Source organism: Myotis yumanensis, unplaced genomic scaffold (genome assembly GCF_028538775.1).
Source record: "Myotis yumanensis isolate MYYU_CA2020_CCGP unplaced genomic scaffold, mMyoYum1.0.hap1 SCAF_8, whole genome shotgun sequence".
In the NCBI taxonomy this organism is placed as follows: domain Eukaryota; kingdom Metazoa; phylum Chordata; class Mammalia; order Chiroptera; family Vespertilionidae; genus Myotis; species Myotis yumanensis.
Window position 1 is genome coordinate 31,588,353 of NW_027223759.1, and position 17,440 is coordinate 31,605,792.

The 17,440-nt window shown below is 50.4% G+C and overlaps 1 protein-coding gene across 2 annotated transcripts in view; it reads right to left on the reverse strand.

The window, feature by feature from the left end:
• The window catches only part of NGEF (neuronal guanine nucleotide exchange factor), an 86,439-nt gene that overhangs the window by 8,762 nt on the left and 60,237 nt on the right, over positions 1-17,440 (reverse strand). For both annotated transcript variants that reach the window (XM_070422418.1, XM_070422419.1), the window contains 4 exons: positions 13,449-13,747; positions 4,121-4,281; positions 2,529-2,681; positions 984-1,113 (listed from right to left, as the gene is read on the reverse strand). In XM_070422418.1, the coding sequence (XP_070278519.1) occupies positions 984-1,113; positions 2,529-2,681; positions 4,121-4,281; positions 13,449-13,747 (743 nt within the window). The remainder of the gene's footprint in view (positions 1-983; positions 1,114-2,528; positions 2,682-4,120; positions 4,282-13,448; positions 13,748-17,440) is intronic.

Genomic DNA, 17,440 nt, shown 5'->3' on the forward strand with positions numbered 1-17,440 from the left:
CAAACAACCCTACCAGGTGACAACAGAGGGCAGAACCCTCAGCTGGGCCGAGGGCCGAGCATCCTGACTCAATGCCTTGCCTGGCTCTAAATTGGGTCCCTTTCTGTCCTTCCTCGATGGTCTCACTCTTAAATGCCATCTCCGTGCTGAGGACTCCAGCCCCTACTTCTCCCTTTGACTCTAAACCTGAATATTCAACTGCTCAAAGTCATCTCAAGCTCAACTATTTCAACCTGAACCTGGGCTGCTCCCCAGACTGTCCCTCCCGCCTCCGGAAGCTGCTCAAACTAGAAGATTCTTCTCTTCCTTCCTACTCCACAGAAGCAAGTCCCAGGCTCAATTCACTCGCTTCCCTCCAGGACCCTTCCACTCTCCACCCTCCATGCTAGCCTTCTTTTTTTAATTGCTTCCTAGCCCCTTCTCCCATTTTCACTCTTGCCCTCCTGCCCATCACTCTCCTCATGGTGGCCTCTGTGTGCTCTTACAAATGTCAACTAGATCAGGTGAATCCCTGTCACGCTGAGGACAGAGCCCAATGTTTTACCTGGCCTCTTAGACCCCCTGCTGATTGGTCTCTGCCTACATCTCCACACTCACTCCCCTCATATTCCCCCAGCTTTTCACTGGCCTTCCTGTCTGTGCACCTGGCTGCCCCAGGGCCTTTGCATAAGCTGTTCTATCACTTGAATGGCTCCTGCCTGTCAGCCATCTCTCAGCTTAAATGTCACTCATTCGAGACTCTTTCCTGACCCTCCAATTGGCAGTGGCCAGGAAGGCACCTAATTATGTTACCCAGTTTCACTGTCCTCATCGCCATGACCACTTCCTGGTTGTGTGTTTGTTGATCTCTCCTCCCCAAGCTCCTTGGCACACAGTAGGAGTTTAATTAGGGCTTGTGGAACAGACTGAATGCCCGAAGGAAACAGGTGTGTGGCAGAAGTATACACAAGCCCCACCTGCCGGTCGGGTGGGAGAGGCAGTACCTGCACCAGAAGCTTGAGGCGTGTGATCCTCTGGAAAGGCAGGATGAGGAAGGAGGAGAGAGGCAGTCCCCTGCACTTGGGGTCGAGCTCCAGCTGTGCGATCAGTTCCCGAAAGGCCGCCTTCTCCTGGCTGGGGACACAGACACGGGAGTAAGTCTCTGGCCCGCCACTCACAGCTTCGTAGGAACCAGACAGCCCACGGGCACCAAACGCCCGTTGCTTGATTTATTTATTTATTTTAATGTAAAATAGTGGCTTCACATGCCTGGCCCACGAAGACTTGGCCGAATATGCTGCGTGTGGGAGGGCAAGTCTATGAATCAGATGCACAGTCGGATGGTTTACCCAGCAGGAACCCGTGGCAAGGTGAACCCACGTAGTGACAGGAACAGGCAGCAGCTGGAGGCCACTGCCAGGAACCTGCGCTCCTCCTGCAGGTGGAGGCACCTCGTCTGCAGAGGGGCTCAGCCCTGGGCCAGGCCCACAGCTGGCCTGCAGCTGACAAGGGCGCCAGGAAACTGCCGCTGGAGTTAGACTCGGGCCCTCTGGAGGGACATGGACCTCTGCCTGGGGCTCAAGCCCAAACAGTCTGCACTTATAGCCACACCAGTGTACCCGAGGGCATTGTGATACCTGGATTCCTGTCCTCCTGGAAGCCTGTCTTCTCACGTTGGTGCTCAAAGCTGGCTTCCGATTCCCTCCAATCCCAATTTCAAATCCCAAACATAACCCCTCCCCCCCTAATACTCCAGCTTTAAAACATCCACAGTGGGGATGACAGGGTTTGACAGATAGGACCAGGGAAGTAAGTGTGGCAATCACATGTCACTACCCACCAAATTCTTGCATGCCCCATCTAAGAACACATCCCTGGTTACACTGCCATGATGCCCAGCATAGAAATGCAAAGGATTCAAAAGAGGCCAGTTGAGCCCTAGCTGGTTTGGCTCAGTGGATAGAGTGTTGGCCTGCAGACTGAAGAGTCCTGGGTTCAATTCCAGTTTGGGGCACATGCCCGGCTTTCGAGCTTGATCCCCAGTGGGGGATGTGTAGCCGATCAATGATTGTCATCATTGATGTTTCCATCTCTTTCTCCCTCTCCCTCCCTCTCTGAAATCAATAAAAAAAAATATATTTTTAAAAAGAGGCAAGTTGACTGAAAAAGTATCTTGTCAACTGAAATGCCAAGAAAATTTCCTAAATGGGTAGATTAGCAAGAAATTCAAGGGCGTTGCTGGGTAGCCACCAAAGAGACTTCCTCCTGCCCATCCTCGTTTGTCTCTGGTTCAAATCACTTTCCTGCCATCCTGGCCTCAAGCTGTCCTCTTGGCCTCAAACTCCCTTTTCTACACCTCACAGAGCTCTGCACAGCTGGACAGAGGTCCAATGGGCACCACAGCTGACCGTCTCAGGATCAATATTTCTCTAGTGACACGGAACCCCCCCGGAACACACCAGGCATGGATATTATCCCGGGAAAGTCAAGGTCCAAGGGCCAGGGCTCCGTGTCCCCGTGGAGCGTGGCCCACAGCCCGGCACACTCACAGCAGCTGCTTGTAGGTCCTCTCCTGGTAGGTCTGGTTGCTGACGTAGGTGATGTAGACCGAGAAGTGGTTGGCCGCATAATGGTACACGATGTCACACACGTCCGAGATGACAATGTTCTCCTCCATCCGGCGCTCCAGCTCCAGGAGGAACCTGCGGAAGGCAGCGGCTGTGGGTAAGGGCGCCTGGGTGGAGGCTCAAAACACACCTTCGCCAGTGGGTTTTGCCCGGACAAACCAACAAGCACTACGAGATGAGATCCCAATGCCGGTGGTACAGCTGGTCACATCAAGGAATTACTGTCCAGTTTTTTAGGTGGAAATAGCATTAGGACTACAGTATTTTTGAGAGAGAGACCTTATCTTTTATATGTATATATACTGATAGATTTACAGATGAAATGAAATGATGACAAGGATTTGTCATCAGCCCAGCTGGCATCACTCAGTGGTTGAGCGTCGACCTATGAACCAGGAGGTCATAGTTCAATTCTCGGTCAGGGCACATGCCCGGGTTGTGTGGAGTGTGCATGAAGCAGCCAATCAATGATTCTCTCTCATCACTGATGTTTCTATCTCTCTCTCCCCCTCCCTTCCTCTCTGAAATCAATAAAAAAACATTTTTTTTTTAAGGATTTGTATCAGACAGATCCCATGGGTGTCATGCAGGGGTGGGGACGGGCTGAACTTAGATGCTGAAGCGTGGGCTCGCTACACTGGTGTCTCTATTCCGCATGTTTGGCATTTTCCCTAATAAAATATAAATAAATACATAAATAAATAAAAAGACCCTTCTCCTTCCAGCGAGGGTGAAGCAGCTGAGGGCAAGGGCATCTCACAGCTGCTCGGGCCTGGGGCTCTCGCCCTCCCAAGCCCAGGGCAAGCGGAAAGGCGAGGCATCAGTGTTGGACAGGGACCCGTTCGGGGTCCACTGAGAGCCAGCAGCTCTGCCACACCTGATTTCACACCTGGACACTCGGGTTGGACCACATGATCCAAAGCTGAGTTCTACACTTTTCTTGGTAAAATCCATGGCCTACAGTGAAAACGGTAAGTGGCTCTTTTACCCTATCAACAGGATCGGAGTTCGTTCTTCTTTGCAGAAATCAGTTGGTAGATGTCTGCTCCTCCCCACTAAGCATATCCCATCCTTCCTAGGGGCTGAGATATAACCACAGTTCTGGGAAACACTGCCACATGGGCAAACACCCTCCCATTGGTGAGGTGGAGGCACTAACCGAGGCTGCGCTCCACACTGGCTCCGAGGGTCTAACCCCGCAGGCACCAGGCCAGGGCTTTATGACTCTATCAGGATAAAGAATAGCTTGCACGGACACTCTGACCTGCCATGACACCAGGGCACACCCTCCTGACTGTGGGATGCACAGACACTTGTGTTCACGGAAGGACCTACAGCCACAGTCCAGGGGGACGTGATTGACTGCCCTGCTAGGAGGAAGGTGGATCTTTGGATGAACATATTTATTCCTATCTTATCATAGAAAATTCCAAACCTACAGAAGCAGAGAAGTCCACATAAGGAGCACTGGCCACTTGCTCCAGCCGCCCCAGGCGAGAAGGCGGGATGCTCACCGTTGGCTGACGGCCATGACATCCAGGACGTTGGAGAAGAGGATGTGTGCCTCAGACGGGTGCAGGATCTTCTTCAGCCGCTCGTTCTCCATGAAGTGGGACACGAGCAGGTTCAGGCTTTTGTAGTAGGAAGCTTCAGAGGTGACCAGCTCGAACATGGCCTTCGTCAGGGACACAGGGAGGAGCAGACAAGAGGAGACAGTGGTGGGATTCAGCAAAGAAAAAACACCAACCAACTAATCAACAAACCAACAAACATCTACACATATAAAAGGCTAATACAAGTGTCCAACCATCCAACCAGTTGCTATAATGCGCACTGACCACCAGGGGGCAGATGCTCAATGCAGGAGCTGCTGTGATGCACACTGGCCATTTACAGAGAAATGGCACCAACGGACCTGGTGCCCACAAAGCAACACTCGGCTTCCCCCAAGTGGGACACAGGCCCCGGCACCACCCCGGAGCAACACCCCACCAAATCGCAGCCAATGCTGCTGAGAACCCATGGCACAAAATGCAGCCCACAGCCCAGCCCAGCCCGAAAATGGTCGCTGTGGGCGCCGGGTAATGATGTCACATAGCAATGCTTGGCTTCCTCTCCCTAGCGACTAGCCTCCTTGGAGTTTCTTCAGTCCAGAAACACAACTTGCTTTATAGCCAGGTGGAAACATTTCACACTGTAACCAAATATCTGTGAAGCGTTTCCCCGTGCCTCATCTCATTTGATCCTCACAGAAGTCCTGGAGTAGGTATTTAGGAGACTCAGTGGAATCCTATTTTCTTTTCATTAGCCAGAAAATGGAGATTTAGAAAGCTTAGAAACTTGACCCTACTGAAAAGAAGAAATGGTGGACCTTGAAAATGACTTCAGGTTTTCTCACTGCACAGAATATAGTCAAACACTGCTGCAGTTAAATAGTTTACCTTTTGTTCTCCCTGCGTGATCTACAATAATAATCTGCTTTATGTTGATATTTATGGCTGTGTTGCTGACAATCACCTGGAAGAGAAGTTGGGGTGCTTCACTGGGCTGGAGAAAGTTTAGCTAAATCAGAAAGCAGGTCTAATTAAGCAAGTTTAGAGAGAGAGAGAAAGAGAGAGAGAGAGAGAGAGGGAGCTCTCGCTGGCGCCAATCACATGCATGTGTTTCCATCTGTCATTGTCGATTGTGAATTATAGAGCAAGGGCGAATAGCGATATTAAAATATTTCTTCTAATTAATTTCCTTTCAATATGCACGAATTCGAGCACTGGGCCTCTAGTATCTATTTAAAACACAGACACAGATAGCCAGAGGGAGAGGGGATGAGGGGTAGGTGGAGGTGGGAAAAGGAGGGGAAAATGGGGCAGGAAAGAGACTGCTTTGGGCAATGGGTGCACAATGCAGTGTAAACAGCAGTTTACTGAGTTGTACACTTGACACCTGCATCGTTTTGTGAACCAATGCCTCCCCAATAAATTCAACTTTTAGAAAAGAGGAGACAGTGGTTACCACTGCAGACTGGCCCTCAGGAGAGTGCCCACCTGGTTTTCAGACAGAGACCCAAAGGGGCTTGGCAAGGGTCTCCAAAGGGAAAACCAGTGCTGATGCCCAGGGCGTGTGGAGGGAGGTGGGGAAGTCAGCCTCTGCCATCATCTAGGGGCGGCCACCAATCACAGACCCTGGGCCACCAGCAGCGGTGGGAGCCACCCCCTGCCCCCTGGCCCCAGGTCCATGGCATCCCCTGCTGACCTGAGACGCGACAGTAAGAGGAGGCGCTGAAGTGGGCCCTGGCCACGGAGAGCACAGCACGCTGGCTGCACTGACCGAGGAACTACGGGCCCAGCACTGAGCGAGGACCCACCTACCCTTCACTCTGCCAGCATCCACCCAGGCCCTGCCCACCCCAGATCTCACTCCCCAAGCACTGCCTGGCAAGACTGAGGCTAGATTGGCAGGAAGTTCCTTGAAGCTTCTCTGTCACTGATGCTGAAATCAAGTCACTTTCCTGCTGCTGCATTTAAGTTTCTTAAGAAAATGTCAAGGCAGTACAGTTCAGAAGTTCTAAGCAAGTATAATTTAAAAACAAACAAACAAACCCAGCCACTGATCTGGATGAGTGCTACCAATACCAGGAGCAGAAAAATCACCAGGTCTCAGATGCACACCTGTGGGGCTGGGCATGGAGACACGGCCCCAGCTCAACTTCCCCCAGGTCCCCGGGGCCGAGGGCATCTTTGTCCTGAGGACAAAGGATCAGGGACAGCGGGGCGGAGGCAAGTGTTCTTTCAGCTGCAGGCACACAGAGGGACTGGACCTGAATCACTGCTAACTGGTATTGGCTGAGCCCATTTCCCACAACACTCACCCCCTCTTTCTCTGTTTTTAGGCGGTTAGTCATCTGGAATTTGTTTTCCAGGGTGTTTGTCTTCATTTTATATGTCAAATTATTTGCCACATCAATAAAGTTGTTTTTTCCTTATCAGTATTATTTTTGTTCTCAGTCATTCAAGACTTTCCCTGGCAGCATGGAGCTGACAGGGATCCAGGCCCTGTTCTTTCTTCATTCATTCATTCATTCATTCACTCACTCACTCACTCACTCACTCATTCATCCATTTGTTGCACAAACATTTACTGAGCATTTACTGGGGTAGGTGCCGACATTCAGTGGTGAACACAGAGAACTTCCTGTGGCCACCGAAGCGGACACCCCAGGGGAGGGGGCAGGGCAGACAGGAGGACCATGCAGGGCAGGTGGAGAGCCGCTGTGGAGCAGCAGGAAGAGGTGTGTGTGAGTGAGTGTGATGTGTGTCGCCTGCTACAGGGAAGCCCTCCTGGATGAAACCAGCACCTATGTCCCAGCCCCTCTTTCCCCACCATCAGGCTCACACCTCTCTGCTAGGCTCACACAGGATTGCTGTCCCCAGGGAACACTAAATTACGCTGACCCGAATTTTACGAATCACGCTGGGTCTCCCAGGGGCGCTCTTATCACCCGACTGTTCCTTTGGATGTCTGCCAGAAGTCACCCTGCTCCTGGCACGTTCCACCCCTGCGACCTCAGAGCCCACTCCCGTGTGGCGTCTTTGAGAAGGGTAGGGTCCTCAGTGTTAGTGGTCACAGGTCAACGCGGCCATTTCTTCAGAGGGGTCAGTCCAGCTCGTTTGTAGTCAGCGAGCGCTGTGGCAGGCCTGGTGTCCACCATGGGCCTCAGAGCAACAGAGTGTCCAAGGCCTTGGCCCTGGAGTTGGCCAGACCTCTGCTGGGAGTGGGAATCGCTTCGCCCGCTAAGCCGCAGTTCTCAGCGGGAAGTGCTCAGCCTGGAGCAGGCCCATCTCAAAGCACCTGCAGACCTGCAGGGTCACCATCGACCCCACCTCTGGGCGTTGCCTTCACAGGACCACGCTTCATGGATGGTGCTCCAGCCAGAGGAGTCAGGGAGGGCCTGGCCCAGGACGTGACATGGGGGCTGCGTCCCAAACTTGGACAGGAAGGCCCGTTCCAGGGGCGCCCGTGCAGGGAAGGCGTGAGAGCTCCAGGAGGAGGTGGCTAGTGAGGCGGTGGGGCTGGCCCCAGGCCACTGGAAGGTGTCAAGTGGGGAACAACAGGTTGCCGGTAACATGTTGAGTAACATGTTGAGCCCATGCCCTCTCATGGTCAGTGGCATGGGCCGGAAACACAGCCTTGTGTCCACAAGGCCGCGGGGGCTGCTGCCATGAGCTCTGAGGCCATGCCCGTCCCTCCATAGGCCTCCCCTGCCACGTTCGGGAGGCCCTAGAACACATTTTTCTCAGTAAATTTAGATTTCCCTCCAAAGGAAGGAAACAGCACATCAGAGAAATCACTGGCGCTCAGCTGGGACCCTCACCGCAGTCTCAGAGGAGCTGCAGGGTGAGCTCAGGCAGGGAGCGCCCCCCTCCTCGGGGACTGCAGACCCAGCTGGCACCACAGCAGCTGCCCGGAGACACCATAGGTGTGCAGAACCAGGACCCCTCCTCGCCCCCCCCCCCCCCACCCCACCCCACACAAGGAGCACAGTTCTGGGTCCGCTTGGGGTTCAGAGACCTCAGGCAGCCTCAGGACTGGAGTGGCCCAGAGCTAGTCCACCTGGGCGACCCCTTGGAGCAAAGCATTTAAAGAAGCAAAGGAGCCCTGGCCGGTTTGGCTCAGTGAATAGAGCGTCGGCCTGCAGACCGAAGGGTCCCGGGTTCGATTCCAGTCAAGGGCACATGCCTGGGTCGCAGGCTCAGTCCCCACTAGGGGGCGTGCAGGAGGCCGATCCATGATTCTCATCAATGATGTTTCTATCTCTCTCCCTCTCCCTTCCTCTCTGAGATCAATAAAAACATATTAAAAAAAAAAGAAGAAGCAAAGGAGACCTCCGCCTACCAGCAAGGGGGATTAAAGAGGAAGCGGGGATGGTGAGACAGCCTAGAGGAAAATAACCTGCTCAGAAAATAACATTCAGTGGTGAACACAGAGAACTTCCTGTGGCCCCCGAAGCGGACACCCCAGGGGAGGGGGCAGGGCAGACAGGAGGACCATGCAGGGCAGGTGGAGAGCCGCTATGGAGCAGCAGGAAGAGGTGTGTGTGAGTGAGTGTGATGTGTGTTGCCTGAAAGGACCCACCCACCCCTGAAAGAGGGGCTGGGACATAGGTGCTGGTTTTTGGGGCCGACCACCAGCCCCAAAGCACAGCACTGGTCCTTAGGAACTCAGCTGACTGACCCAGAACTGCCTGTGATCTGACACACTTAAGCTGTGTTGTATTTCTCCGTGTGCCCTAGGTCCTCATGTCGGGCCAGGCAAGCTCACCTTACCGATCCTTCACACCTGCTCCAACATCCCCATTGGTACTGCCCGGGCCTCCTCCTGCCAGCATCGCAAACTCAAAGCTGGACAATGCTCACCTCCACAGCTCAGGATTCTCTGGGGACCCCCACGTGGTGCTTTCCTCACATATGTGGCCAATAGTCATTCACACCCCACAGGCAGAGACGGGCAGAGATGACTCCCGGCTTGTGCCTGACCCTCCGCAGCGAGCTCTAATCCTCAAAAGAAATGCAAGGAGGTCAAGGCTGAATGAGCCCATGGGGCCCCGGCTGTCACACGGGTGACAACTAACTGCTGGCACTGCTGTGGGACTAGGGATCATATGTTAAAGGTAAGCCACACATGACAGCATTGGGGTGCCCGGTGCACACCACACACCACCAGCAGCCCAAACCCAAGCCTTAGCAAGCTCCCACAACTGAGCGCCAACGGTTATGTTTGCTCAAGGTGATCTAGTTAATAAGTTACAAAAAAGTACATAGTGAAAAGTTTAAGTTTTAAAAGACACAGGTTTGCACAGTAGAAGTGCCAGTTAAAAGCACAAGATACCATCTACGACTCACACATTGGTCAGGATAAACTCCTTAGATAATAGTATAGGGAACCAGCACCCTCATACACGGCTAAAGTGTGAAGATAATTTGGCAGTATCTTCTCAAAAATTGAAAAACATGTCATCTTTAAACCAATAATTCCACTTAGCAATTCCCATTGTATAAATCTCAGCATTTTATTACTATAAATAATGCTGCAACGAACACAACTGCAATTGTCCAACAACCTCATAAACCATGGAGCCTCATAGAGCTTCCGAGAGACAGAGAAGACGAGGGAGGAGGAGGAAGACGGGGAGGAGGAGCGGAGAGAAAAAAGAGTGGGTCCTCTATTTGGGCTGATAGGGAAAGAGAACACTGTACGTAGTATTTCACCATCTGTGTGCACGCGCTCAGGCCCTGACGGGGGGGGGGGGGGGGGGGGGGCGGGGGGCGGGGAGACTCCCCTTCACTATAAATCTGTTTGCTCTTTTTGAACTTTATATCAGGTGCATAAATTACTTACCCAAAGGATTCACCTTAAAAACGATAAATGCTAACACTGTCACTTTGTTAAATTGTCTCTGCCTGGGAAAGTCATAGGTGCTTGCTTCCAAGTCAAACAGCACAGGAGCTCGCTGGGGTTCGGGGTGATGGCTACTGTCCACCTTAAGGTGCAAACACCCCTGTTCCCTCCCAGTGTGGGATTTAATTTGCTGAATTGTCCCAAAGAGACAAGTATATGATTCAGTGAGGGTTGCTAAATAAAATAACAATCACAATTTAATTTTTTGATGAAAACCCTCAGTAACTTCCTTCTAAAATGGATAGTTTTCTTCTGAAAAAAAATACATTTAAGTTCTACGCTGTGAAAATAAGTTGACAAACAATGAAAACGCAGCCCTGATGTCAGCGGCCACTGGGACTGACTGTGAATTGTACCCTAACTGGCTAGCTCCCCTGGGGAGACCCGCACAGGGTGCCACTGGGTCTCCTCCCTTCCGGTTCCTACCAGGGTGAAGCTGGAAGTCTGGGCATGTTGGGGCTGTGCTGCCACAGTGCCAGCTGGGCAGGACGCTCCGCATGAGTGTATGTGTGTCCATGTTTCCTTGGAGACACTCAAAATATTCCCTGCTCACTTTTCAAACTCTGCACACCCAGCTCCCCAAGCTCAGGGACCGTGGCAAGCTGTCCAGTGTGGGTGAAGATGCACCTCAAATGAGAATGCCTGTTGGAACTGAACCCGATGGGCAACTGGGACCAGGAAAGATGTGACCTAAGGCAGTGGTCGGCAAACTGCGGCTCTCGAGCCACGTGCGGCTCTTTGGCCCCTTGCGTGTAGCTCTTCCACAAAATACCGACTTCTGCGCATGAGCCACGAAGTTTCAATCGCACTGTACGTGCGTGCCCGCACGTGGTATTTTGTGGAAGAGGCACACTCAAGGGGCCAAAGAGCCGCATGTGGCTCGCGAGCCGCAGTTTGCCGACCACTGACCTAAGGGATACTGTGCAGCCCGAGCCCGTGCCTCCCTGTTTGGTCACAACCTTGAAACAATCTATGGTACGAGCTACAGCAACAAAATGCCACTTTCAACCCAGAAATTTAAGTGAGAGCCTCGCTGGTTCCCAGGACATCACCCTGAGCTGGGTCCTCCCTGATACAATTGCACAGGACAGCCCGCTTACACGAGCAGGTATTCAGAACTCTGTGTGTGTTATACCCACCCGTGTCGGTCGGGGGCTAGGGCTCCAAGGGAATAAGATGCTTCGTTTTTCGGAGAACACAGGAGGGAGCACATTCTAAGCACAACCGAGAAGTCTCCCTCTGTCTCTCCCTCTCCCTTCCTGTCTCTCCAAAAACCAATGGAAAAATGTCCTTGGGTGAGGATTAACAAAAAAATTAAATTAAATTAAATGAAAAATAAATGAAGTGATACGTTTGACAATATAAAAGGATCCATCGTCCCTTGTGGTAACTTTCCTTGCCCTGAATCCTACGCTGTCTGATAATACAGCGGGTTCAGTTTTCCAACCAATTGGAGAGCCTCTGTCCTTCAGTGGAGGAGTCAGGCAATCCACATGGATTGCTGCCCCTCACACCTTTGCCATGAACTCTGCCGCCTTCTCTTGTGCTGTTTGGTTTTGTGCTTCTCCCCCGTTTGCTTTCCTTTATTGCCAGGGCCCTGCTTTCTCTACATTTAGCTTTTCGCGTGTGGTAGGCGGTTTATATCCTATTTTAAGTTCTACTAGGATTTATCTCTAAGTTTTCCAAAATATTAAAAACCTTCACTTCTCAAATGATCAAGGTAAAAAAGAATTATCTTCCCTCCCCAACACACAGCCGGTCTCTTTTCCTTGCTCTGAGGACTACAAGGGGGAGAAAATGGCCCCAGGTTGGTAATATGGAGTGAAAGAAACCAAGAGCAAAACTGTGTTGTATAATTCCTTCAACAAGAAAGTCGGGGACAGTGGCCTGCCTGTGGCTGACATAGCCCTTGGGTCCCCTGGGGAGGAGGGACGGTCACACGGAGGGGTTCCTCCGTCTCCCCTGGCACCTTCCACCTGGCTGCTTCTGTGGGCAAAGTCTGGTGGGCTCTCTTCTGTCCCGCTCCTCCTGCCTCAGTGGAAGGCCTCTGATGACGAGACATCATGTACATCGAAGGTGCATATAAAACTCTCGATGCAGACATTTACAAATCCCTGCTCACGGCCCCAGGGATGTCACAGTTTAAACCAATTTCTCCTGATTGCGCTGTACAGGATGCAGGTGAACCGTGGGCGGCCCTTCATCCATCAGCTTCATCAAGCTTTCCCAGGGAGCGGATGCGTGGAGCAACCGGTCTGAGTTAGGCAGCCCTGGCCAGGAAGACTCTCAGTCCAGGTCACTAACTGTGTGCCTAGTTTGTAGTTCGCCTTTTAAATAAAGGAGAAGAGCAAACGTGTCTACAGAATCTGGCGCAAGAGTAAGCAACGGGTCAGAGAAGGCAGAAGATGTGGTGTCAGGACCGCAACCAGCAACAAACACAAACAGGTTCAAGTGCAGCTTTAAGGAGTAGGTGAGTGTAAGGGGTAGGGGAGGGTGAGGGTGGGGGTGGGGGGGTAGGGAGGGGCAGGGTGGCCCAAGAGGGACGCAGAGAGAATAGATATGATGGGATTTGGATTGAACCAGTGGAAAAACCCAATCTCTTCATTTCATTTTCCCCTCTGTACCCACTTTTTAAATTTCACAACGAACACACACTTGCACACTCACCATTTCTCTCACCCAGTCTCTCTCCTTACTATTGACCATACCCCATACTCTAGTCTCCCTATTCCACAGATTTTTCCCCTTTAGGCCAAATAATCTTTGTGCAACTAAAGTGAATACTTAAATTTCTTAGTTACTCATTACTGTTACTGCTCATTTGTAATTGATTATTTCTGCCTGGTGGCCACAAACCAGGAGGCACCTCAGCGATACCTCAGTCTGATGGACAGATGGGCAGTCTGCCTGGACCAGCCAAGGAGAGGGCAGAGAAGCAAGTGCCAGTTCGAGAAGGGGTGGGCATGCTAGGGCTTTCTTTCAGAGCCTCCCCTTCCCCGAGGTTCAAGCGACAGCGCAATAAAGTTGTGGGCTACTGAGTGAGAAGCCAAGCGCCGACGGAAGTGATTTCACAGTCACAGTTTGCTCCGCGCCACCTAGAGCATTCGTGGTCACCGGTGCCAGGAAATTCCCAACAATAACGGCGGATTTAAAGAATGCAATCTTGCTATGTAATGAAACCACTATGCCGGGAACACTCAGTGTTGGGATTGAGCTATCCTACAAGGTAACGAGCTGTTTTTTTGTTCCCCGTGAAATAAGGGAATTTTCCTGCATGTTCTGGGTGGATGAACCCTGCCAAGGCTTCTCAGGATGAGCCTGCTGGGCAGCCTCGAGGCACATTGGTTAAAACACCCCCTTGTCCCCCCATCCCACCCCAGGCGCCCTCACCTCCTGCAGTTTAATCTCTTCCGGCTGGAGGATGTCCAGCACCCCGCTGCTCTGAATCTCCGGGAGGTCTTGCCAGAGGTTAAACCTGGAGTGCGGGTTGCTGAGCAGGCAGATCTGGGGCAGAGCCCTCCTCTCAGGTGGGCTTGCCAGCTCCTCCTGCTCCTCCTCTTCCTCCTCCTCAGGCGTCTCCTCGCTGGACGGGGAGCGGAGGTCATCGGCTTGTATTTCTGCATCCTGTTGCCTCCTGGTTTCAATTTCCTGGAGAGTTGATTTATCTCGGTATTCCTGATATAGGAGCCCTTGAAATCGATAGAATTGGAATGAAGAGCAGAAAAATATTTCAGGTGAAGATCTTTCTGAATCACTAAGGCGAGGCTTTGTCCTCTCATAAGGGCCAGGACCCCAGGAATACACCAAGACAGACCCTCAGCCAACTACTGCCAGGCCTTCCCTCCCCGGAAAGGATCAGCCCTTGTAAGTTTTTTTTCAAAGAAGGATAAGAAACCCCTGAACTGATTTAAAATCCAATCACACAAATATATGCTTTCCCCACACAGGAACCCTGCTGGGAACCCTGCTTGGCAAACAAGAATCCACAACTTGATGTGTTAATAACCAACGTGTGCAGAGTGGATGGAAATGTCCCAATTACGCTTCAGTATCCCCCAGGATGCTTTCAAGGCCTTAAATGCTTCCATATTAAAACTCGAGTATGTTCATTTGTGAACTGGGAGTAGTTGTCAATTCTCATTTTGAAGGAAAAAACATTGCACCATCCTTAGGATGCAAAAGGGAAACATTCCTTTTTTGCTGTTGCAGTTTCAGACTTACTTCCCTGACCAACTGTACTTGAAGTAAATGTATTCTAAGTCTCCAAGGAGATGTGAGGGTGCCTATGAATCAGCACAGAGGTGGCACCTCCTCCACAGGGAAAAACCCATTTCAGACATCCTGGCTTAGGGGCGGGGCTGTCTCCTCACAGGAGCAGCAGGAAGCTTCCGCAGTAAGGGGGTCCCAGCCTAGGGAGAGGGGCAGCTGGGTGGGGAGGGGGAGCGGGCATGTGAGGCTGGGAGGAGGGGCATCGGACTCCACGGGTCTTGTCTGCCTGCCATGCCACAGAGGCGGCAGCCTATCCTCTGGGCAAGAGAGAGGCCCCAAGAGACCCCAGGCGGGCGGGCGAGCAGCTCTGGTCTGTTTTTGGAGGCCCCGGATGGGAAGAGGCTGTGACAGTTCTGCAGGAGTGATGATGGAGGCAGGCCTGAGCTGCAGTGGGTGGAGGGATGGAGCCGCACCTGTCAGGGCACAGTGATAAAGTGGAAGACATGTCCTGGTGCTGCTGGGTCACGAATGATGTCCAGGTTTTCAGACTGGCAACAAGGTCGGTTGGCCCCATTCAAGGAGATGAGGAACACAGGAGGATCTGACTGGGGAGGGGGATGGTGGAGGGATCCCGTGAGCAGCAGAGGGGCACCTAGGTGGAGAGGTCCAGTGAGCAGCTGGACATACTGGTCCGGAGAGTGGTCAGACCTTTGATATGTCTACTCACAAAACAAAGATGATTCTCCCAGGAAAGTTCTGATACGGATAAATGCACCACTTGTATAGCACTGTCTCTTATAATGCAGTACAAACACGTTGCCGATTATCCTTCTTTTCTTAAAAAAATATTTTTATTGATTTCAGAGAGGAAAGGAGAGATAGAAACATCATTGATGAGAGAGACTCATTGATTGGCTGCCTCCTGCATGCCTCACACTGGGGATCGGGCCCACAACCTGGGCATGTGCCTTGACTGGGAATCAAACCCTGACCTCCAGGATCACAGGTCAACATTCAACCACTGAGCCACACCAGCCAAGCTAAATCCATCCTTTGGATTAAACTAGTTGGCTTCCTATGTTGCATGACACTAAATGATAAAGCCTTTACGGAAAGTGTAGAACTTGTTTAAAAAATTAAGATCCTGTGATTGTACAAGGTTACATTCCAGCAGAATACAACATGGAGTTAATCTGACAAAGGAATGAAAAAGAAAACCTAGTCTACACTAAATGCAATCTGGACTGAAGATCTATAAAGACAGAGGTTTAATGTCACTACGCAAACTGGTTCAGTCATGAGCACAAGATCTCTATTGCTGTCAACAGTAAACCAATTATTCTGTGATTCTGATACTGGTTTATGGAGGTTTAAAGGAACTAGGTTCCCACAGTTGACTTGGAGTCACTTTTCGATGCTTAGCACAGTGCCTCCCCCACATGGTAGGTACATACTTATTTATTGAATTGAACACCTTTTAAAAATGCAGTTTCCAAGCTTCACAAAAATATCTAATTTGGCATCTTTTTGAAGGTTCAAAAATACATCTCATGTACGCTACAGCCATGGGTAAAAAAAGTAATGGGTAAAAAATTGTGGGTTAAAAACTATCTCCAGCCCAGCTGGCGTGGCTCGGCAGTTGAGTGTCGACCTATGAACAAAGAGGTCACAGTTCAATTCCCAGTCAGGGCACATGCCTGGGTTGCGGGCTCAACGCCCCCCCCCCCCCCATATTGGGGGGGGGCATGCAGGAGGCATCAGATCAGTGATTCTCTCTCATCATTGATGTTTCTATCTCCATCTCTTTTCCTCTCTGAAATCAATTTAAAAAAACACCTATATCCAATATCATATGCTAAAAAAAAAGACAGCAATATTAGCAGTGTGAGTAGTTGGATTGAAAATAATATTTCTGAAATCACATCGTTGCAGACACCATTGGCTGCCTCTCTCCCACCCCTCACAACCCTTCTTCCCAGCTGACAGGGGAGGGGTTTGTTTGAGTGCTGACCCATTCTGTGCTCAGGGAAGTGGGTGAATGTTGACTGATCAAAACTTCCTGTGATAGTTCCCTTCCCCTTGCCAGTGGTGGGTTTAGACATAGCAAATGACACAATCTGGCTGAGGCAGGTAAGGGGGATAGCTTCTTAAAAAGATGTCCCTCCCCAGCAGACACTTGAAGACAGACTGCCCTTTTTTGCTTTTATACATGGCTGCTTGAGGATGTGATGTCTGGAGCTGTGGCAGCTATCTTGTGACATGAAGCCTAAATGCTGAGAATGGTGAAGGAAAAGGAGCTGGGTAATTGCTTGGCTGAATTAACCAACTGCTGGACATCCTACCCCTGGACTCATTAACTGAGATAGAATACTTACATTGTTTAAGGTTATTATTATTATTATTATTATTTTTGCTGGCTATTCTGTTACTTTCAACCAAAGACTTCCAATACACGTGCTTTTAGAATATTCTTAAAATTTCATATCTCTTTTTGTGGTATTTAAAGTACGTATTTAAAAATCAATTTTCCTAGAGTTACTGTGATTACACAGAGTTATCTGACACACCGTGTCCCCATTTTTCATATCCTGTTTATTTTTTTTAGCTTTAAAATTCAGATTACAATAGAGAGTACTTTTACCAGAGGAACTATGTTATTAAATTTCTGTGCTCAATGTACTGTTAATATATGATGTTTTCCTACTTTATATTTTGTACATTTAGCAAGCACAACTTTACATGGAAATTAATTTTACCTATAATACCCTGCACCTGATATCATATCCATGCAGAATTAGAAGGCTCAGTTTTCATCTCTCCTTATTAAAATGATCTATACCTGGCTGGCTGTGCTGCCCTGCACATGAGGGTAAGTTCCCAGCTCTTCTTCAAAGTCTTCAGTCAATCAAAATCTCACTTTCTGAACAGAATAATTTTGTTCCTTGAATCCTTCAAATGGAAACTTCTAAGGGACAGAGAGTCTTATTTTTTTACTGAGCACCTTCTATGTGCCAAGCATTTATTAGGTGTCATAAACAACAGTAATACATGCACATACATGTACACACACACACACACAATCCCAGAGTCGCAGGGCCCACCATCTATAATGATGGTTGTATACCATATCATGCATAATCCTGTCATGATTCTGTTCTGGCCTCTGTGGGACC